The sequence below is a fragment of the Chlamydotis macqueenii genome, chromosome 4, assembly GCF_036417535.1.
Source record: "Chlamydotis macqueenii isolate bChlMac1 chromosome 4, bChlMac1.mat, whole genome shotgun sequence".
Classification (NCBI taxonomy): Eukaryota; Metazoa; Chordata; class Aves; order Otidiformes; family Otididae; genus Chlamydotis; species Chlamydotis macqueenii.
In genome coordinates this window covers 8,873,026-8,897,584 of record NC_141559.1, presented here as the reverse complement: position 1 = coordinate 8,897,584, position 24,559 = coordinate 8,873,026, and the positions used below count along the sequence as shown (strand labels likewise).

The 24,559-nt window shown below is 39.2% G+C and overlaps 1 protein-coding gene across 3 annotated transcripts in view; it reads right to left on the bottom strand.

Annotated features, from left to right (window-relative positions):
• The window catches only part of INTU (inturned planar cell polarity protein), a 51,105-nt gene extending 27,530 nt beyond the window's left edge, over positions 1–23,575 (bottom strand). For 2 of the 3 annotated variants that reach the window (XR_015258485.1, XM_086747128.1), the window contains exons 1-3: positions 23,440–23,575; positions 12,533–13,116; positions 2,059–2,144 (exon numbers count right to left, since the gene is read on the bottom strand). Coding sequence is in view for 2 of the 3 variants with exons in the window: in XM_086747128.1 (XP_086603254.1) it covers positions 2,059–2,144; positions 12,533–13,116; positions 23,440–23,552 (783 nt within the window). In the remaining variant the exon portion in view is untranslated. Of the gene's footprint in view, positions 1–2,058; positions 2,145–12,532; positions 13,117–17,558; positions 17,711–23,439 lie in introns of those variants that run through there. The other variant, XM_086747127.1, reaches the window with a different exon arrangement.
• Between the last annotated feature and the right edge of the window lie 984 nt (positions 23,576–24,559).

The window sequence follows — 24,559 nt, the reverse complement described above, 5'->3', positions numbered from 1 at the left end:
GGTGACATGCAAGCACCCAAACAGAAACATTTCTGCAACTTAAAAAAAAAAAAAAAAAAAAGACTGAAGTAGCATTTAGACTCCTATTGCTCAATAAACACACTAAACTAGTCCTTACATGCCTAGAGGCTAGTTTGCCTCAAGTGAGGTAAGGAAAACAAAATTCTGGAAATATAACAATGGGCGATGTTATGCCATGTGCTGCAACTGGGAGAATCTAGGTAGGCAGTTTTCGAAATTACTTCCAGTAATTTTTAACACTGAACTCAGAAGAGTAGTGACTTTGCTTATCTAAATAACCTGTAACTACTGTAAGACGGCTTTAAACTGCATCTTTTTTGATATTTTGCAATGTGTGATGAATGAGAATTCATTAACAGTTTTGCTTGTGTGACAGCTGTCTTATTACTACATCTCAGAAACAACAACCCTCTGTTTCTTCAGCAGCACGAACATAGTGTTCTGCACTGCAAAAAAACCCAGAACTCTGTATTTAAATTCTCCACTGGTCTATTTCAGCAATCACTCTTCTGGCTTGACTCAAACTGCACAGTAAAAGAGGAATAATTGGACTTTAATAAAAGGTTTTGGAAAGCCAACATGACAAACAGTTATACATTTCAAGTAATTGCTGTCTACTTGACAGATTTACTGACAATGTAAACATTAACGTTGCATTAAAAGTCACTACTATATAAAGGGTTGCATTGCATTTTAGCATCAAGTAATATATATATTCTAATCTAGCAAGGATATAATTAAATAAACTATATAATCTCTGCTTTTTTAATCATTCTGTATTTGATAACAGTTACAGCAACTCCATATTTGGTCAAAGACATGCAAGACAAGGTTTTTCTACCATGGAGCCCTGCCAATACCTGACCACAACTCTGGTAGCTTAGGCAAGCTTTGTTCTGTCAGATATTTTGGAAAGCTTCCTAAACTGACATACCAGTACTCAACCTTACTGCAGTTGCAGATGGAGGCATTTACAGGCATTTCCACTATGTAAGTTGTGAACAGAAGCATGTTCAACAAAACTTGAAATTTCCACTTCTTTTTCATCTCTGGACAGTAAAATATTTCTGTTATTACCACCTTGTGTATTCTACCTGAAGAAGAACTACCAAGAGGTTGCAGACATACTGTAAGAGATGCTGTAATTTTAACCTGCTCCACCTCATATCTGTAAGTTGCAACTTTTACCTTGTCTTCCTGGCCACAAGGAAGTGGATTTAAGCAGAATAACTCAAAATACTTAATTTTACGCTACTATCATCCTAGGTAATTAACAGTCTCCTAGTTTAATTGTGAAATAACTATCTAATTCTTTATTAGTTATTTAATTATTCACTGTAGATCCAAAATTATTTTTCAGCTAGAAGAGAAGATATATGCAGCAGGTTTTGGGGAAAGAGACATTATTCATCAGGTCAGTTTGGGGGTGGGGGGTTTGGGTAACTTTTTACTAATGACTTCTATCAATCTTCATCACTACTCAGTTTTGAAAGATCTTTGAAGTATTTAATGTAAAAGGTCTTAAATACTCAAGAATTTATTTTTTTTTCTATTTAAATATGAAAGTGGTATCAATTTTTATATTTAAATGTTTTAAAATATCTTTCTAGCACCACTTGTTAATTCAGGCTTCTTTTTACTCTCCTGTGGTTTGTGTGTCTCTCATATTTATGAAAAGGTAATTATTTTATTTAAGTATTTCCATAGCAATTATTACTGTTCTAAGAGCAGTGACTGACAAAAAAGTCACTACTATTCTGCAGTTGACATATTTATTTTTAAGCTAGACATCAGCATCTTGCTTCATACGTGCTATTGTTCATAGTGAAGCATGAATACTCAGAATTCTGCAAGCATAGAATACCTTGATTGTCACACTGGGCAAAAAAAATCATGCGCTATGCTTAGTCTAAACCTACAAGTATGCTGCTACCTCTAAGAAAAAGATCACCTAAGTTCAGTTTCCTGAGAAAAAAAGGCTAGAAACAATATTAATTTTTACAGACGACATTTGGAATAAATGTTCAGCTACTGTACCTGCATAGGACCTGGAATACAAGACAAAACCCTTTCTATGTTTTCAGAATTCACATCAACATCATTTACAGCAACTAGAGCATCTCCTGGAGATAAAACAGACAAAAGCATGAGAAAGTTAGATGGTATTACACCACAGTAGAAAGCTAAACAGCATTTTATTTTAAGCATGAATGTAACATTCGATCATAGATGTCTTTTTGTTACATTTAAGTAGATGGTTTCTACATGCAATATTTACTATGTTTAGAAATATCAGTCTATTACCTCAGTCTTCCTAAGTGGTAAGATTACTGCTTCTTGTATCATTTTACAAAACGCCACATTTGTATATCATTTTACAAAAATAACTCTCATAGCTTGGGGGTTGGACTCTTGGACTCAATGACCTTTAAAGGTTCCTTACAACCCGAATTATTCTATGCTATTTCAGGTATGCTTGTGGGAGACTATATAAACCAAAAGATTTGATTACTTAAGATCAGTCCAACACTTAATGTAAGATTTTAGTCAGAAAAACTCTCACTAACAGTCCTTTATGGTTTTGCTAATGTCAACATCCAAAGTTGGAAGCACTTTTCGGTATAAAAACACGGTATCACAGAGGAAGAAACCAATAAATATTACTGGAACAGCAGAAATATAATGGAATTAAATAGTTTAGTCATTCTCAAGAAGGCAGTCAAGTAACACAAAACATGGAGAAGATAAACGCCAAGACCCGGATGCATTAGGAAATGCATTTCCTTTGAATGTAGGTAAGTATTAACAGGACCTGATAGGATCCCATCCAGAGTACCCCTTACAATTCTATTCACCTGTGCTCTAAAAACATGAAATCAAATGAGATTAGATGCATAGAAGTAATACTGCAGTGACCACGGGAAAAGGAGAACTCGTTTATGTTGGTTAAAGATGAGGTGAGTAAATGCTAAGTGTGAAAGCGGCTACAGTAGAAATCAGAAGGTTTTGTAGTCTCAAAATAGAGACTTTCCAAAAGCTTTCCAGTAAGACTATCTAGGACAAAATATCCAAGATGAGGGAACATACATTTATGAAAAGATCTGTACAAAGCAACTATCAGTGGCACCAGGATATAGCACTTGATGGCTCATTAGGTCCTTTCCAGAGCCAAATATTCAACTTTAAAGTAACAAACCAGGCTTATTTTCTACTTGATTTTCTTTAGTGTCACTTTCAGTTGTCTCTGCTTTCTGTTCTAATGGGTGAAAAACTTCATTAGTTTACAGCTTATATCCTCTTCTGTCTGTGGACAGGGAAGTAAAGAAAATATATTAGCTTATTTCCTCACATTGAAAGTGACTTGATTCCAAGGTAATTGTCACTCCTTACAGGTGTGAAATAAAACTGAGGTACTCTATTTTATTTTAAACTAGGTATGAGGCTTCTATAGTTGTACTATGATCCCATTACTAAATTACTGGCTTTGATCCCATTACTAAATTTCAGCCAAAGTTGGAAGAGAAGGCACAAGTCAGGTTACATGCTAAGAGTTCTCTTAATGGACTGCTGAATAGAGAAGCCCATTTCCTTTTCCTTCCCTCTCCTAACCCAGGTAAAGCTGCATCCTAAGCTCAGTGCCTGTCCTGCTTGTGCTCCAGGCTTGCCAGTCTGTACAAGGGCAGTTCATAATCAGACACAGCAAACACGGACTTGTCCAAAAATCTGTTAGAAGGCAGAAGAGGGAATGGTATTATAAGAACAGTACGAGGTATTCCCATGTATGGGGAAAGGCACGAGAGGAGGAATTCTGGAACTGGCATAGCAAAGGTATGTGGATATAATGTAAATCCCAAGACAGCTGGACAGTTCATTATTTCCTTTCTTCACAATTTGCTTTATTATCTGTACCTACATTTATATCTCATCGCACTTAGCTGAGCCTTATTGAAAAAGGTGAAATAAACTAGCATGCCCCTCACAACTACTGCTGCTACACTTGCAGCGTTCAGGGAATTATATGAATTTCAGAACATACAGTCTGGAAGCTGCATTCGCGACACCTGTCCTTTTCTCCTGCGCCAGGACATGTGAAAAGTCAGAGGCAGCATTACAGCAGTATTCAGCTACCTCTGCAACAGAGAAACCCTCAGCCAGGTAGAAGCAGCAGCGCTCATCACTCTTTCAGGCAGGGTAAAGGGATTAGAAAAAGGATATAGATTTGTAGCAAATGTGCATGTTAGTATAACTATATTTTAAGCCTTGACTTGGCAACAAAAATGTGCTCAACTGCAGAAATAAAGCACTGAACATCTGTAAGGTTCAGTACATATTTAAAGTTTTCTACGGAGAACACTTGCTCAGCTCAAACTAACAGTGATGATCATGATGTGCCTATTAAGGAAAATTAGAACCCGTCTCTCTATGGTCTCTCAGTTTCCTGAGAATCTAGTAAAGGCAACAGAAGCTAAAAGTTTGGAAGAATTCTGACAGTTTATCATTATTTCTGTCTTCTACCTTGCTGTTAAATACCGTCAAACACAACTGGAATTCCTCCCAGCTACTAGGATGATTGCTCAAAATTGCTGCAAGACACAATTAAGGCCAACAGGATAAAGAACATTCTTCTTAACAATGAAGTTAATTGATAGAACTTAGAAGTTCTCATCAGTGAGGAAATGCAGAATCCTCTCCCAATGCAAGCAATATTCCTCTTCAACGCACTAGGCAACAACCAACTGCTCACTGTTATTTTACACTAAAACAAAATTCATTCCTACTCTTTCTTACAGTAAAACCAAAAAGCAGTTAAGTTTTATAATACACACAAAAATGTTATCACTCCTTAGAATTAATTATTATTTTTTTTCCTATTTCAAGTAATAGTAGCTCTCTCCCTAACCTCGGTGTTTCTTGATGCACAGCCCAGTAAAGTTTTAGCCTAATGAATCTTCAACACAATAATAATTCAAACACAGGAAAGTGGAAAGTTAAACAGCATTTAAAAACAACTCAGTGAGTCCACGCCAGAGCCCCAGGACTTGAAAATTAGTAATCAAAAGCAGAGCATTGAGGCTACTCTAATATAACAAGAAATTATAAACAGAATTACTATGTTCTTTGTTAAAGAACACTGTAGCATCATATACTGAGGATCATCATTCACAAATACAAGAGAAAGCGTTAGTTGCTCTTGTACTAATCTGAAGCATTGTTTAAACATAAGTTGTTTGTTTTCTGTTTGTTTTACTAGAGACATTAGGAATTCTGTTGTAAAGACAACTGTCAAGTCATCTCATCCACAAAGCCATTCAAACCAGCTGCACACGTTTTGTGAAGACATATGCACCTTAGCACTTCAGGAAATACTTTTGAACTACATCTCCCAGAGTGGGATATATAAAGGCACTTTGAAAAGAGAAGATCCACCAATATTTACATGTTATATACTCCAAGTGTTTTGTTTACTCGATGTCTAATGTACATATGTAAAACTTTCATCACAGCAATAAATATTTATTCCATTCAATTTATAAAAATGTAATCAAGTACCATAAATGGAACAGCTTTCCAGAAGATATAGCCAAAGCAGTCCTGTACGGCTGCCTTCATTTTGCCAACTGCAACTTGATGTACAGCTGAAAAAAATCTACATTTACCAGTATGGACTTTCCAGTATTGGGGGTAGTGGAGGAGGTGTTTGCAGTATTCCATCTTTTCTTTTTGCCAAACACAACAGCATTCAAAGAATAGAGACTATGAAGCAACAGAAAGGACAGAACATCACTGGCACAATAGCAAGTAAGTAAAATTATGAACACAGGCTATCTTAAAGCAGAATATGACCACAAGATCTACCCAGTGTGATATTTAATGTCAGTGGAAAAGCTGATATATGCAAGTGTTCGTTTGTTAGTTTCACATCTACACTTTCCTTGAGAATTTTTTCATCCCCTTTAGCAGTATGAAAAACTTACAAAGTGAGTCTGACTTAAGTCTTCAGACATTAAGTCCATCAAAAAACCAGCACACACATATAAAGTTTAATGTAATTTCACTTACTTAATGCTTAATCAATTTAGGTTAAATGAAATAAAAGTATAAATGGTGTTTGCAATTGTTTAAGTTGATGTATCTTGATGGTTTGCAGAGTTAAGTCAAATTTTCCCAGACTAAAACATCGCTGAATTTCAGATGTAGAGAGACATTTCATTGGCAGAGAGAAAAGTTTTACAGATGGGACTGCAAATACATTTTTCAATCATTCTTGTGCTCTGTGAAGTGAGTGGAAAACCCCCTCCAACTGACTTTTCTTAAGTACAGAGATCAAAGTGAACTTTTTCCTTTTTGCTGAAGCAGACATACATACTTACACAGACGAGAAACAGACATTTGCATGAAATGTTTTCAAACTTGATATAAAAGAATGCAAAATTTTGCGATTTTCTCACTTTTTCAACAATACACTTGTATACAAAAAATTTACTGTCTATTACTATACAGAATAGCACTTGATGTGCTCTTATTGTCATACATTTTTACCAGCAATAAGATCACTATTGTCTGTCATGAAAGTCACCAGCATACATGTTAAAAGATGAAGAAAATTAGAACAAAGTCTCACTCAATTCCATTTTTAGAGACACAGTGAGCAACTGCAATAGAGGAAATACATTTTCTTCAGGCAGCTCCAGGATATCAGATCTTGAGTCAATAAATTTACCTTTAGAAAAATACATGTCCTTCTCTTTAAGGAATAAAGTAAGTGTTTGTTTTGGTTGTTTTTTTTTTTAAATCCCATAATAATGAATAATCAAGCTTTTGAGTTCTATCACTTCTTATAAAAAGATTCTCAGTCCACAAAGAAACTATAAGATGTCCATAGATGTTCTTCACACAATGCCAGGCAGAACTGAATCTTATTAGAGTGATGGAACAGAGAGAGGAGAGAGGCAGGAATTCCTTCCTATTTCCTTTGTTCTGTCTTTCTATCTTCTCATTAGAAAAGACTTTTCACATTCAGTCAGTAGTAGCTAAGAACAGTGTATATTGATCTCAAACTCCTAGTTTTCACACAGTTGATTAAATTATTCTTGTTTTTTTTTAAAGAAAAAGTTTAGAAAAGTCTTTACGGCTGCTGGCACCCCTAAAATGTTTATTTTGGAACTGTCTATCACTTGATACACGTAAGACATAGGACTGTTACTTTTGTTAAAAATCCGTTCCCTAGAGATAAACTTGCAAGCATCATTGCTATAAGTAGATCTTCTTTACATTAAGCCAGGGGACACTGATGGATAAGTGAAAACCACTTCCATACTGTGATGGGAAGCGAAAATGTTTGGCTGAATTAAAATCAGAACCATGTTGTTCACATGGGAGAGGACTGAGGATACTTTTTTTTTCCATGAAACCCTGATACTTAGTTTCCTCTGTTCTTGGTAATGACTTGGTGGAAGTACTTCTAAATGTTCACATACTGCTTTCCAAAAAAGGCAAAGTATGGAACACATTCTACTGAAGAAAGCCAGATCAATTACTTGCTTTCTATGTTAGCAGGCTGCTTTTACCCAAACCAATGCTGTTATGCTTCAAGAGGAGATTAAAAGAACATAAACGACATCCCAAACTCCACAGCAAGAACATAGCAAAGCTTACGCAAGCTCTGTATTTCTATCTTGTGTGCCCAACATCTCTACTTTGAAGAGCCTTTTCAACAAGTACACCATATATGGTAATTCCTCATGAAAATGTCAAACTCACAGAATTTTGGTCCTTTCAGGGACATTTTTCTGACAGGACTCTTCGTTGCATGGTCTGCAAATGACAACAGTCAGCATTTCCTTGGATTGTTGGAACACAACTTCAAGTTGCTTGATTTTTGTAAATGGATTACCATTTTAAACAACTAGTCTATGCTATAGAAATCTAACGGAAATTCTTAGCTTTCTAGCAATGGGGCCTTGTTTACCAAAACTTCAGAATTCCAACAGCAATATCCGTGGTTTTACCATTAAAACTGAAGAAAGATTAGTACTTAAACATTTCTTTATTCAGGGAAAACAAACAAATAACCCTCCCACAAAATATGTACAGAATTATTGAATTCAAAACCCATAGAAAACCATTTGTCAGTAAACGGGGTTGAGATCTGGACCTTTCAACTGAAGCTTGCAACAGCAGCCTGCATCATTTGTGTACTTGTTCAAAACCACATTATTGTAGCCCATCTTCAGTATCATTAAAAATTAATTCCTGTCCCTAGGTAGTTTTCACACTTTTTTGACAATTGTACCTGATCTCACCTGATCAGGTGAGAGAATTCATGCAAACTGTTCACGTATCTGGTGATGGGAGCACTAAGAACAGAAGATAATGTCAAAGAAGGTAACAATAGTACGCTCTGCTAATGAAAAGAGTTTTCCTGTATTTTCAGTGTCATTGGAATGACTTTTCAATTTGTACTATAGTAAAGATGATGATCATCAGCATTTATAAGAAGTATCCCCTGCTGTGAATCAAAAAGGTTTCAATTTGAGGGGGGGAAATCAAATTATAATGGCATCTCCTATCACAACATTTATTTGCCTGGATCTAAAAGTTAACGTTTACTGGAGCTTTTTATTTTTGAAGATAGACTCAAAGACGAGACTAGAAAGTTCTACATGCAGACTCAGCTTTGCCTATTGTTAATAATAGACTCAGGCAAGAAAAAAAAAATTTGCCAAAAATACAAAAGACATTTAAGAAACATAAGACAAAAGCAACTGTATTTCATCTTAACTAAAATGAAAGTGACAGCAAGAATTCAAAAATCAATGAGGGCTTTTTCCTTTTGAAAATTTAAGATGGATGCTGAACTGCTAAATATATATATATAAAAAGAAAAATGAACTGATAAACAACAGATGGATACAATGGCATCTTTTTACAGAGTTAAAAGAAGCAGAGTTTTTTTAGCTTGCAAAACTGTTTTATTTACTTTCATATGGTCAGCGCCTGCATTCTACTTGGTTAATAAAGTACAGCAACAAGACTTACGACTTCCATATGCAATCTTAAAAAAAAAAAGTATTGAAGTGTAGTGCACAAATAATAAACAGATGTTTTAAGTGTTCAAAGCTATAAGGGATACACACTTCAGAATAAATTGAAGAAGCCACCTGAGGAAAGTGATTATTGAGGGGGGAAAATTAGTTATTTCTACTAAAAATGTTAAAGCAAGAACCACTTTGTAACTGTTTATTCAGAGTATTTACAAAAAATAAATCAAGAGAGTTTAGTCTCCCTTATGACCCAACCTCAGTAGCCCTTTAAGTGGTGACAATACTTATCACTGACAAATTAACTAATTTGCCAATGAAAATAAAAAGTAATTCCTAACTTGGTTACTTAACATACTACAAACTCAAGACTTGGGAAAAATAATCTAGAGAACTCAAATTTTGAGTAAGATGGGAAAGTTAGAACACTCAATTGAGCGTAACTGCTAGGATTTTGGTAGCAGGGTGTTGCAGGAGTGCCCTGTGTGGCAGGAGGTCATGAGCTGCCTTGTGCTGCTCCTAGCCAGTTCTGAGGCTGGTGTATGCAACTCGCTGTGTACCAAAACATTGCCTAGCCAGGGGAGCTCAAAACTATTTAAGAAAAAGCAGCAGTCACTAGGGGAAGGGTTGTAGCCCATGGAAGGGATCCATCCCTGAAGTGTTGTGGCCTCCAGTGGAGTCATGTTGCAAGAAAGGAAAACAAGTAAGAAGCAAAGAGCGGCAGAAGGAAAACATCACACACAATTCCACCCTCTTGTGCCACCCATTACCTCACCAAAGGGGTTGGGACACACAGGGTTAACATGCAGTGAAAACAAGGGTAGCTGGGACTAAGAAAGGGGAGAGGAAAGGTCTTTGATGGAAGCTGAGCCTGGAGAAGGCAGGGGAAAAAGGTATTTTCTTAATTGTTTAGGGTCTTGTCTTGTTTTCATGTTCCCAGTACCTGAAACAGTGATCTGAAGTTTTATGTTAATTGGCAAAAAATTAAATTCAGTAACAACTCCCTGAGTCAAGACTGCCTGCAACATGTGTTGCAAACTGGTCGAAGACCACAGTACGTCGTTTTAAAGCACGTATTTTCAAAGGAAAATATACTTACTATTTTCTTCACAAAAGACTATTACAAAAAATGGTCTGTTAAAATACTAAAAAGCAAAACAAGAACAAGTTAATATCTATGCATGTGCAGGCCAATGAAGATGAACAAAACTGTAACCAAACCAGTCAGCAGGCATCATGCTATACTGATCAGGCACTCCTCATTTGTGATGGCTCAAGAAGCTGCTATCTTTTATGCAAATACTTCAATTTTAGACTGACCACAGAAGTATTCTTTACTGATTGTTTCCACAATTCACGACAGGATTCATAAAACTTACTTTTAACAAGAACAACAACAAAAAGCAAGCTTCTACTGTATTTTTCTTGAATTTTCTGTCCAACTTCAGATCCTGGGAGGATCTGAGGAGGCTCTCTCTTCAACTACAGTTGCTTCTAAATCAGGCTTTGGGTGTATACCATAGCTAACCCCTCCTCTGATGAGGGGTGTAGAAGCAGTAAACCAGACATTTTTTCAACCTGAACAATTTTTTTTTTTTTACTGTGTATTCTTTATGCAGACAGGATTGAAACCTGAGCATCTAATTTATGCAAAGCATCCCTATTTTTCTAGACACCACATAAAAATTCCAGAGGACTCTGTGTTCACTATAGATATATAATTTGAAAGTATTTTTATATGAAAATTACACCTTTTATACTGTTGGCACAGAATACAGCTCATTTGCCCAGTTAAGAGCTGAATAACTACATTATGCTTAAAAGTATTTGTTTCCAATGTGCAAAAACAAGACAAAATTGGTTGACCTACGATATATTAAACTGCTACATTCTTTAGATTAATTTAAATGTTCTTCTGTTTAAAACAAAGCAAAACTCCCAGGTTTTGTCCTCACTAGCGCTAGGAAGCATTAAGTGCTGCAGATGAAGCACCATCTCCATCTAGAAAGTTAGCTGTATCTCCTGGATCTCATATTTGTCTACAGTGCTCTGACTTCACACCTGCTCTTACAAACATGCAGTTACGTACAAGTCTGTGTCCCAAAATTAGCTTGCAGGTTATAAATATCCACACTTACGCTAATTAGATTAAATACCATTAAGCAGATGAAGTTGAAACTCACTCCCTCCTCCCTCTCATCCTGCATCCCCCAATTCTTGACTAATCAGTTCTTTCTGGTAAAATCTGAAAGTTATCCAGTTTTCCCTCTGGAGTATTCTTCAGCATCTCTACCAAAAACACGTACTAGAAGAATCAGCTAGTCAAAGCACGATTTGCCTTTTTACACACACACAACATTGGAATTTCAAAAGCACTCATGCTGACTTCGTGGGATTTGGGCTACTATAGCACTAAGGTTTTCATCATCTTCTAACCAACATCACATCTTTGCTCTCTCCCTATGAGGGATCAACTTCAAGGGTAATTAAACAACCTTCCACCCTCTACAGATGTAGGCTCGCGGTCTCACATTTACTGTCTCTGAGGTTGGGGTCTTGTGAGTGCTGAGTCCTTTTAATGGCCCTTTGATGCTGGACGTGGGAGTTATTTTTGCTTCTTCATTACCAGCCACAGAAGTTCATTCCCCTCCGTTATTCTCGCTCTGGTGCTCGTGACCCAAATTTAACTTACTACACCAGCAAAAACTCGACAGGCAATTTTTCTTCTGGGTTAGTTTTCTGCCAGGTTATTTAGTTGCATCAGCTCACGGAAGTGTCTGACAAGACCCAAACCAACACAGAGGAGAGCTGCTACACTTGCTCACTGCCTTCTCAAACTGCAGCCCCGCTATGTATTTGGAAGCCGCCTGATCACAACTGCTGAAGAAGCAGCTGTTATATGTGCTAAACAAAAGAATATCCAAACAAGGCTGTGCAGAAAGTTTGTAACATACTAATGTATCTTACTCAGTATTTTTTCCTCATTTTTATGGTACAAAATCCATTTAAAGCATACACAGTAAAGCTTTTTATCTAAGAGGGATGGCGTGGAAAAGAAAGAAAACAAAATACTATATTTGGCAGACTATAGCTTTTCCCCAGTCTCACTTGTCTACTCAGCAAATTCTGCATTAAATTGAAGGTGGTGGTAGTGGGATATTTGTTGCTCCAAGTTCAAGCTGCTCACTTCCTGTACAGTTAAAGGATAATCATCTCCTTACTATATTAATATCTTCTAGTTTATGTCACATGTTCTTCAAATCACTAATATAGTAGAAGTGAATTATGTAACAAAACATCAGATGCCAGGACATGTATTTAAAATAATCACTCAAGACCTGACAAAATAGTTGTTGTAATTGCTCATGTCTCAGGAATATTCAAGTCGGCTGCCTCAAAAAAAAAAAAAAAAAAAAAATCTTATTTTTAAAGGAAGAGTGCTGAAGTTAACTATTTATTTGAGTACTTACCAATCAAGATTTGACCAGTTTTCATTGCTGAACTACCTGGCACCAAGCCATGTACCACAAGCTTCTCTTCGCTGATTCCTTTGATGCCTTTATCCTTCCTGCCTTGTTTTTCTGCTCTTCTGCTGCTCCATGAAGACTGATGGACAATCCCTACTAAGGCCTCCAGCAGCCTATGCTGCTCATCTTCTCCAGCACTGTACAGCTTTCTGGGATTTACATAAACATATACGTCTTTGTATTTTTGCTGAACAGTGACACCCGTTTTCTGAGTGGAATGATGTTTCAATATGGAAGTAGGACCAGCGGAGTGCACGTTACAGCTTCCACTGCCTTTCTTAGAATGCTTTGGTAAAAGATTCTTCTTCTTTAATATTTTGGTCAACTTCTTCAGTTCATACTTTCTTTCTTTTCGTGATCCCTCTTGAATAACTTCAGCTTCATTCTCACGAAACCTGACATGATTCACTGCTGGCATTTCTGGACAGCTGTTCTGAAGCATAGTTTCTTCTTCACTTTCACTCAATTCTAAGTAAAATAATTCCCCATTTTTCTGCACACCATCCAACCATTCAGGCTCAAGGTCACTGGGGAAGAAAGAAGAATGATCAGGGACAGCTTTGATAAGTCTAACTGCTACGCAAGTGACATCTGATCACCTCAGGTAGGGAGGGGACAGGGAGAATACAAGGAAGAAAAAAAAAAGAATGTTGCCTCCTGAATATTGAAAGCTCAACTGCTTTAAGTTTGCCCTGAGGGTAAGAGCTCTTCTCGGACAAATGACAGATATGGCCAGGAAAGGCAACCCTCCCAGATGTTAAAATAGATTCTTCAAATGCCTTACATGAAAACAGACGTTGCAAAAAGTAATACTCCCTTTTCTGAAAACAAACAAAAAACTCAATCCCCAACAATCTATTTCACATACAAGTTAGAATTTCTAAATATGCATTTATTTATTTTATTTATATACAAATAAAATTATATTAAACCATATGATAAATAAATACATTTATTATTAAAATAATCATAAAAAGTCAAACAAGTTACATTCAAGTATACAATGAGGCTTTCTCTTAAAGAAAAAATGCCATCCTATTTGTTCTTTCTCATTATTTTTTCCCTTATGCATTTGTAAGAAGGAGTGTACTGCAAGTCCTTTGGAAAGACAAGGTTAACATTTTCAAGTCACCTCAGTGTAATCCAAAAAAAACCAAGAGGAAACCTCGGTAACAATTTTAAAAGACAAATTCAAAATAGCATCCTCAAGCTCACATGCAAAAATATGCAATGAAAAAGTAAAGAGGCAGCACTAGAAAAAGTTCTAGCAGCTGGAGTAGATCACTTCAAGTCGCTAGCAACAAGCTGCTGCAAAGAAAAGGCAAGGCAACTACAGGATGTATTAACAGGAGTACCATCTGCACAGCACAAAAAATATTTTGTCCTAATTTGGCAATGGCAATGTGTCAACCATGTCCACTTTTGGATAGTACTTTTTAAGAAAGATGTAATAACTGGAACAAGCCCAGAGCACAGAGACAAATAGTAAGTAGTTTATAAACACATTTTAAAGGAAAACAGACTGAAGGAAATCACACTCTTTTGACTGAGAAAAAACTCAAACAAAAAATGATAGCTGAGAGGCAACAGGACAAATGGCCCACTCCCCCACCCCAAGAGGAACCACTATTACTACAGAAGGAAAAGGATCAGTAATGGTCAGAGCAAGAGTACTTAGTGGTTTAATTTACCGAGGTGTTTAAGATAAACATTAAGGGAGCTTTTTGATCACACACACACTCACAAAAAAGAAAAATCAGCATTAGCAGGTAATGTAAGGAACATCTGTGATGTTCTGTATGGAAGACTTTTCAGGAACAGACAAGATCAGCTCATTCTTCCTGACTCCACAACAAACAGGTCTCCCCTTCTATGAATCTGAGACCACACTGATAAAAATCAAATAAGGAGAAACTAGAATGGAGACATCCATAAAAATTACTATCATTAATTGTTTAAAATTAACATACATTCCTACATTTTATAACAGAACTAGCTAATTTTACTGAACAAAGAATGCAAATTTTCTTTAAAACTAATATTATATAATTCAAATAGAGCATTAATTTGAATACACAGATAAACGATACAGCTTACAAGTTTAGCTGAACAGAGAGTCAGAGTTTGCATCTCCTACAAAGTCTTACTCAAGATCTTGAGTATCTTACTCAAGAAATTATCAGAACAATAGCAACAGCTAAAGGCTGTTAGGGCCAGGGAGTTATCTGGTCCAACATCTCTCCAAAGGTGGTACGTGACAAATAACAGGACAGAGTTTTTGCTTGGTTTTGTTTGTTTTGCTTTGTTTGTTTGTTTTTCTTAAAAGTCCTCCTGCATTCAGACACATGTAAGCAAAATCAAGAAAAAACAAACTTGATAAAAAGAAACATTAGAAATTTACAAAGAAAACACATTTGGGTTAGGAGATCTGTGATAGCCTTTTTATTCCCTCTTTAAAAGGAATTGTGCTCTTTCGAAAAGCTATTTCTTCTCTGGGGTAAATGCCAAAATTTCAGCTTGGATGTCAGCTCATACACTCATGTTCTCCGGCTTCATTATCTGTTTTTATTAGAAATTACTATACGGACGAAGGAAGAAAGAAAAAAAAAAAAAAAGGGGGTATGTGGTTTTTATACCGGGTCCACTTGAACAGAAGCAGTCCAGAGAGAAGGCTCATCAAGGAGGATCACAAAAGTCACGCTATGCAAATAAGCTGATGAAGACAGAAAACTGAAAAAGTGTCAGAAGGGCATGAACTGTGATCCTTGAAGGCACTTTCCTGAGTGTACTGCAAAGGAATTATCACTTTCTGAATACAGATTCACACAGACATCTAAAAAAGCGAAGTCGGAAACAAGAAATCTGCACCTAGGAGGACAGCTTTTTTTCCCTTATGTTGTAGTTTCACAACTGATGTAAACCAAGCTTAAATAAATAAATAAATAAATAATCAATCAATCTAATTTCCATTTCTCTTCTTTCATGCCAAAACAAGCAGTTACACAACAACCTGATCTTCTATATAGGTCTGGAAGCTTCATTCAAGTGATCTAAAAAACCGTAAGACTTGCATTCCTTTAAAAGCGGTTTCACTGATCCCACACATATACTTCTTTTTTGGGATAAACGTCTGAAAAACTGTGCCAACTGAAATTGTCCATGTATGGAAGAACCATACTAGAAACAAAGGATCCAAGTTCTGACTCTGAAGTAAGAGAAGACTGTTCCCACCCAAGGAAACTCAGAAACAATATACATTTAACACCTATGAGCCTTGTTTTAAAGCAATTAAAGAAAACAAATGTAGGGTTAAATATTTTACTTCACTGTATGATTACATTCCACCTATATGACACTTTGCATAAGTTAAGATCATCATCACCTTTAGTTTTCCCACCCTTTCCCTATGCAACCACAAAGTACAGCTTCAGACTGAGGCATCAGATGGCAAAGCTGCCATCCTCTTAATACCTGTGGCTGCCTGGAGGGTTCTGATCCCTCACAATTAGTGAGAGTGATATCAAATATTAAATTCTGTTAAAATAGACAAAACCGCAAAGTAACCTCTACACACTACTTTCACAATGGTCTACGTAAGCACTCAATTCACAGCCCTGTCTGAAAACAAGCCCTGCGCGAAATCACAGGGGTTTGGCAAAGAACCACTCGCATCATCCCTGTCTCTACTCTCACATGAACATTCCTTGGTGCATCTTGGTTTGTCCATGTCAGCTGTAGTATCAAGCAGCAGTTTCAACTACCAGAAGTTTATTCTAGAAGCCACTTTTATTATAGAGGAACTTTTAATCCAGAAAACCATTCCCAAAGTTTTTATTTCTTTAATCAAATATGGCTGATTATAAAACCACATAAGATCATCTACAGAATAACAAATGCCGTTATCTTAAAACAGCTAACTGACCTAACTTTGTACCTGTTACTCTACAAAACTGTATTCCGTTTTTCCCTCTCTTTTTGTTACAAGTTGCATCTTAACCTCTCGGTTCTGTACTCAGAAGGCTGGAGTGTTACAAGTCCAAGAGAAGAAACTATTTGGACCTAAAATTAAAGCTTCACCGTTCTGTTGATGCAGTGATAGAGAAGACACAGTTCAGTTTACCCAACAGTATTATACATTGTGTCCTGTGTTGGAAACTGTGGAATGCAGCTTTATCCCATGAACATATACAAAAAAATGCCAGTAAAGAGGCATTTTAGATTAAAGAATTGGAAAAGAAAAAACCTAAACACAAAAAAAAAAAAAGAGGGAAAAAAAAAGCAAAAAAAAGCGCATGGCTTCAGGCAGAAACATGTTATGGTTGAATTCTGGCTTATAAACATAGGAACAAAATAAGGTGGGTGTACATCCAACAGCTTTGCCTCTCACTGAGCCAGAGGTATGGGGCAACTCCGAAACAAAGTACGCTTAAACACACTTCAAACCTCTCCCACTTCAATCCTTTTCTTTTTCACTGTGTCCCATAATTAAAATAACATGCCAAATAAAAAGGTGTTGAGTAGGCCCGGAAATGCACATTCGAACTGTCAAGCAGAATTGCTTTAATGCAGGGAACAGATATACAAATTAAAAAAAAAAAAAAATTAAACCCCAGTGGCTGCAGATAGGACTTTAAAATATGTATTGGTATTACAGAGTTGTCTTCTCACCTACCACTCCCCAAAAGCCAGGCCACTAAGACAGCAAGCCTGCGCCTCCAACGCTAAAAGCATTTATTAAACAGGAGCCAAATCCCTCTTTCTCTTCTCTTTCCCAAGCAGCGACCGGCTGGGACACAGGGATCAACCCTTACACAGCGAACCGCGTTCCCGGCCAGGGAAAGCGGCACCGCGCCACGACCAGTCCCGCGGCTGGGGGGCGGGGGGGTCCCGTCCCCTCCCGTCCCGTCCCGCCTGGCCGCGGCCCACCGACCGCCCCCTCGGCACCGCGGCTCGCCCGCCCCGCCCTTACTCGGAGCTGGCGGACAGCGAGGTGGCGCAGGAGCCGCTGTCGCTGCTGCAGCTGCTGCTACCGCCGGCAGTGCCCACACGCTCAACGCCATCTCCCCCGGACGGCTCCATCCCTTCAGCGCCTCCGTTGCCGCCGTTCCCCTCGGACGCCATGACACTTCGCGCGCCCCGGGCGGGCACGTGATTGCCCCCCCCCGCCCCCCCGCCGCCTTTCCCATTGGCGGCCCCGGCCCGGGCGCCATAGAAACGGCGGGGGAAGCCTCAAGGCTGCGCGGAACCGTTAACGGTCGCGGCGCTGAGGCTTCCATCAGCCGTAACGGCGGCGGGCAGCGCTGGAGCTAAATTGCAGTCTTAGTGCAGCGTCTGGCGGAAAGGCCTGCTCGCCTACCTCCTTTGGCCAGCAAGAATAATAATAAAAACATTTCAAAGTGCCCAACCTCCCTGGTTACTTCCTCAAAGCAAACAGCTGAGCCTCGCTAGTCCCTTGAAACTCTTTCAGTGGGTCAATATGGAACACATACTGGAGAACAGGCTGTTTATTTAGCGGCCTACTATCGAGGTCTCACCAACAGTCCCATAGAAAGAAACTGTTAATGAAACTCATAGGCCTAAGGCGAGCTTCAAAGCATTGCTTGTAATCAGAAACTGATTTGGAGAAAGAAAGATGAGGTAAATAGTAATTTTCATCAAGTCAAATGAATACTTCCATGCTTTATGTTATGCCCCATTGTAATAATTTAAAGCGGCGTGAAAAACTAAGATAACCTCCCTTTGGGTTAGTCAGGAGAGCAGGTCGGTTTGGGAGGAGAGGCAAAGATATGAGACAGACCCAAGCAAGCTAGAGGATTTGGGACCTTAAAGCAGCCAAATGCGAAATCATGCACAGTCAAGGGAGACAGAAAAAAAAAACCTACTCAGTTTTCGGGACTTAAATTATTCACATCCATGAAAAACAAGACCCATGGCAACCTTGCAGACAACTTGCTGTGAGGCTCTGTCAGTAAACCTATCAGGACACGCATGGTGAGTAAAGAAAGGGATGGAGAATAATTGTTGGAACATTTTTAATGCGTTGGATTTAATCTCTGCTCAGTGGGATATTTGCACAGCTTCAACAGCGAGGTTTTATAATGCTGGAGCACTATGTGGGAGACAGAATTCTGGTATGGAATTCCTGTGCTTGAAACCGCTTTAGGGAAGTGTTTATTAATCAGTGTGATTTCAAGTGAATTAACAGACAGAAATGTTTTGGACTCATATCCATGTGATTAAGGCTTCAACTGGAGTAGTTAAAGATACTTACATAAAATTTTGTGGCCATTCCGAAGTGCCTGTACAAGACCTGATTTTACAGATAAATCGCTGTTGCATGGATTTTAAGACCACTAACCTATCCAAAGGAAGAGACAGAAACATTCCCTACCTAAACAAACAAACAAACAAGTTTGTTCTAATATGGTTCCATTCAGTTTAGGACAGGATATAGTAGGTAATTTTTTTTTTTCCTATCTGAGCTGGCAACAACCACTTCACACAAAGTATATAACCCATGTGTAGTAGACAATTCTTAAAAAAAAAAAAAAAAAAAAATCAGATCTTTGGTTGTTTCCACTTGCCAGAATGCAAGATATGCACCAACTTTCATTCTTTCTATCACTTCCAGAAGAACAGGTGGAAAAAATATTTTAAAAGTACTCCACTTCCCAAAGAATTTACTTTGAGTAAACAAAATAGTCTGCTTGAACAGCATTTCCCAAAGAGCCTAGTTAATGAGTTATGATTTTCTAAGAGGAATACTGCAGGAGTTAGAATTTTAATAGAGCTAGGTAAGATACACTGTCCCGCCCTCCCTAATTCTGCTTATGTTTGCAAGCACTTTTAATACACTGCACAGCACACTGAAGTGTTTCTGTAGAGAAGTGATAGTCTATGCCAGATGGTTCTGTGTTAGTTACGTTAAATTTCACTGAGTTCAAGAGTTGGTTAATTGTTTCCAGTTGTTTGCTCAATAACTGAGAAATAGAGGCTCTTTAAAAAGGAGGCGGCAGTCTCACACTACTTGCTATTTTATAGGGATAACCATGTCATGAAGGAAGGGGTGATGGAAGAGTTTGGTCCACTGAGAGAAGTAGTTGGGAGTCACCTAAGTATTTTTCTGAAATGAACGTGGAAATTTCACTGCTGTGGGAACAATTAAAGACTGCAAGAGATAATATATCTCGCACAGAAGGATTTTATTTTAGTGAAGACACAGATTTTCCCACAGAATCCCTCTTGAGAGGAAAGCCTCTCATTTCTTGCGCATAAATATTAGGAAAAGACTTGAAATAATTTGTCTTCTGGCAGATTCTTTACACTTAGTCCGAGTAGTTCTCACTTCTCACTAAGGAACCCATAAGCCTTCTAGGCTAGGTCGCTGTTATTAAAGCAGATGGTAAAAATTTGCCACAGGGCATCACTGGCATCCATAGGACTGCTCACCCTTAATGGACAACTGGTTAATGAGCATTTAAAAGTGGGTAATTAAAAAGCACTCCCTTTTGCCTTAAGGTTGGTCTGATTAGCTCTTCTTGCAAGGAACTAAATCCATGTGTGGAAATTCATTTCAGAACAGGAGATCCTTGTTACTGTTTTGGCTTAACCTGCTTCAAAAGCTACTGTGCTTTAAAAATAAGTCTATCTTGATCCACATTTATATTCAGGAGTAGATTGTAGTTAAAAGAGGACTGTGTGTAGGACATACCAAAGAGATATACTAGTCCTTTCTCATGAAGAAATAAAATAACTGGGGCACAACTCTATTTTTCAGCACTGTTGCAGGAATATTTATGAACCTCTACTCCAGCCAGTGTCCAATTTAAATGACTAACAATTTTTCATTCTTACATACTGACAGCTGATTTTTTTCAACCTGATGATGAAGAAATGAGGCTGGAGTTGTAGTCTTTCCTAGCAGCTAGATGAAAGAGCATGGCGAAAGTGAGGATTAGTGTTTATGACTACTCTAACTTGTCACTTCTGGTTTCGTACAGTAAGGCAATTTTACCAGGGCCCACGATTCACCGATGCTATGCCAGATTGATTTCACTGATTCACAGTCAGCAGGCATGTTGGGCCTGAATCATAGATGTAGTTGAGCTCTTTTCAACACAGGGCTGAGAACTGTGCCAGTGTTATGCCTCTGATATACCGGGGCAAACTAACACTCCCTCTGCTATGAGTGAATGCTACCTGATACTTAGGAGTTTATGCCTGCTTATGCCTGTGAGGTGCCAATACACTACCCAGGAATTATATCAGATCCCTGATTTTCCAGCAATCTCCCCCATTCTTCTCCAGGGTCATTCCCCCTGCTAAACACCAGCATGGGTGAGGAACAGCACAGACTGTCTCTCGTACTATCTGAAGAACAGCAGTGCTGTCTCTGTGCCATCTGAAGAGTACTCCAAACTGGGAGAATTCTGTTACAACTGGATCTGCCAGCTTTCTGGCTCTTTTGTACAGCATAGGCAGTATAAACAGCTCATAGTAATACTGCGAGACAAATCTCACTGGATATACACTTTCCTACACTATGCATATCAACAGCTTTTTAAGTGTCCCTTTGCTTTCCCCTTCCCCACTTAAAATTACAGCTCTTCATCATTGATAAAGAAATAAGAAGGCCTAAGTGACTTTTTTTTTTTTCTCCTTTCTGCTTGTTTTCAAACTAGATAATATTTACAAGAAGGCTCTGTCAACAACTGGACAGACATAACATATTACAGATATAACATGATTCATTACAAGCAGATAAAACTAAAAGGAAAATATTTTCACCATTAACAGTTCTGTTTCTTGCTAACATCTGCTTTACTCAAGCATCTTTAGAAAAACTAAGAGAAAATCTGGGCTGCTAGAGTGACATTCCAGACTTTTCAGCTATTGATTCTTGTTGATTTTTTTATTCCTCCAGTGTACAGTATCAGCAAAAATGAGACACAAGTAAGTTCCTCTTTTTTTCAAGATCAATGACAATACAGCTTTCCACTACCCTACCAAAGTCTTTCTTTACTCGAAAGACAAAAGGCACACTTCACAGGCATTCCTTAATAAATAAGATTTTGTGATTACAAGGGTTACATGAAATTACATGAGTAAGATTGAAATTACAAAATCTTCTGTTCACAGATTTTCTGACATTACTCCATAGAGACCATCCACAGCAAAGTGGCATGAATTGAATAGTGATACCGGACTGTCATTTTAGTTGGGATATTTACACATAAACAGACTAAACAGAGAATGAAGACTACCTTTGTGACCAGATGTAGAGAAATATTGTGAGAAAACACTCCAGCACACAACAAATAAAACAGACTGTTCTTTCTGACTTTTTAGGCTTTCTGTATCAGCTTCCCTCTATGCAACTGGACGCAGAAAGTGTTCTAGAGGAAAAACATAAAACCAACAGAAGATAGCCGTGAAGAATTCAGGAAGGCTAGTTCAATGCATCTCATTCTTTTGGAAAACAGTCTTACAGACTTAAGAGTTTCCTCCAGCATGGAAAGCAGCTGTAATTTCAAATAAGATTTTTTTTTTCCAACTCTTTTAACTTCACTTTAAATCTACAGGCTTTTTTTAGGATCACCTGCTATGCATAGCATGCATGTAAAGCATGAAAGAAAATAATTATTCACAGTCAGTCAACATGCAAATGTTTCAGCTATGAACAGTACCTTATTACTCTGAGAGTATACCGATATAAGCAATACCACGGGCAGCGTGTTTTTAATCCAACTTTGAAACGGAATATTTTCTGTTAAGTCACCAACAAACGCATCTGCAGGGTTTCAGATACCAGAGGGTCCCCTGGTAGCATACGGGCACATTTATGGCTTATAAAGTGCCTTCAGAGTGCAGTGCAGTAACAGGCTGATTTTGGCGTGCCCTCCTTGCTGCACTCAACATTTTCATCCTCAGTGTTCACAGGAACGGATTTTAAGTGACTATTCAAGTTTGGTGCTTTGAGCTGGAGAGAAGCTGAGTTAATAATGAGCTGTTAGTTTCCATAGCAAGAGCTGTTTGGAGCTGGCACTGAGAAAAAGCGTGCTTTTTCTTTGCAGGAGGAAATAAATCAATGTAGCTGAGAAAACACGTTAGGAAACGGGCACTTTACCGAACAACTGGAGATGAGCTTCTGTAGGATCCTGCTGAATGGAATGGTGTTTTCCTTGTCAAGTCTAAGCGGCTCTCAGCCAGCGCAAAGAAAATAGCATTGAGGGTGGCTTTGAAACTGGGTAAGATTTACTGCCGAGATTTCTTTGTAGGGGAATACTGTAGAGAATTGCACGTTAGGGATGGTGAAGGGAGGCGGGGGGGGAAAGCAGCTGCTTCTCATGCAGCGTGCCTCCTGCACATCCACTTCAGCAGTGCCCATCTTGGATTTATGTGCGAGTTCGGTTTTTTTTTTTTTCCCTTTTCCCTCCCCTTAAGGTAAAGTTGAAAATTCTTATGGAATTGAAGCAACAGAGTTTCCCTCTGCCACCTCGTTTCTCCACACGTGTAAGGAACCCAGACGCAGCCCCGGGCTCCCGCACAGGCTGCGGGGCATTCTCCAAAACTGCGTTAGGGGAGTCTTCCTCACCTGCAAGTCCACCCCTTCTCAAGGAAAAAGGGAGAAAACCCCGAGGTCGGTGTCCCGCCAGCAGCCGCCCCTTCCCTTCCCGTGAGCCCCGGGGCAGCCCCAGCTCCCCCCACCCGCGGAAAGCGAGGGGAGACAGGGGAACGGCAGGGCCCTCCCTCGCCAAAAGGGTGCTGGGGGCTCGCTGGGCTGCGGCGACCCCCAGAGCCTCCCAAACCCGGGGAGCCAACTACAGCCACCCCTCCGCTTCACCACTGACCTGTGCAGCAGGACGCTCTGCACCGAGTCCAGGTCCTCCAGGTTTCTGGTGACGGGCCGCGGGATGCTGTACCTGCCCGCCCCGAACATGGCGGGCGCCCGCGGCCCCTTCATCTCACTCGCCCCACGGCAAAGCGGGCTCCGTGGGCAGGTGGTGGGAGCCACCTTCAACCCGCCCGCCTCCAACCGCGCACTCCCGCGCGGTCCTACAGCCCGCCGGCGCCACGCCGCGGGGCGCGGGAGGAAACGCGTCCCACGCAGTGGGGAGCCGCTGTTGCGGGGGGTGGGGAGCGGGGCGGTCCCGGAGAGGTGGTGGGCTGGTGCCGCCTGCCCCGCCGTGGGGTCTGTCCCAGACCCCTTCCCAGCCGCTTTGCGCTGTCGCACGGTGTTATTTCTCTCGAACTAGCGAGCCCTAAAAATGCAAGTTTCCTATAAATGCACTAAAATAACTCCCAACTGCCAACTGGGTTCCTCCCCCATCCCCCCGAGCTACATGCGGAGGTCCCATTGCATGGGAAAACTGTTTTTCCCCACCTATTTTCCTGCTGGTTAAAAATAATGGAATTTCCCAGTTGATTCTATTTCCTTAAGTATCGATACAAAAAAAATACCAACTCCACAAAATCTAATCCAGTCTTTGTTTCCATCTTTCACAAAATGGTAATTACAATCTGTCCTGGTTCTGGCTAGGATAGAGTTCATTTTTCACCTGAGCAGGAAGAGGAGCTGGAGCTGGTGGCCCCTGTGGCTGAGGGACACAGCTGGGATAGGTTACCAGTTAGCCAACAGCTGGGATAGCTTGCCCAAATGGGCCAAAGGGCTACTCCCTGCCATGTGGCTCATGCTCAGTGTATAAAGTGGGGATGGTGGTATAGGACAGGTGTTGTTACTCCAGAGAGAGATGGGTATCAGGATCTGTGGTGAGCTATTGTATTGTAAATTATGTGCTTAAATATTTTTTGTTGTTTGCTTTTTCCATCTCTGTTTTCTCATTTTCTGCTGTTTTGTTAAACTTTTAATATCAATTCAGGAGTTTTGCCTTCTTTTCTTTCCTGATTCTTCTTCTTATCCCATTGAGGGGGCAAGTGGATGGGAGTGAGCGAGCAACTGTGTGGCTGAGT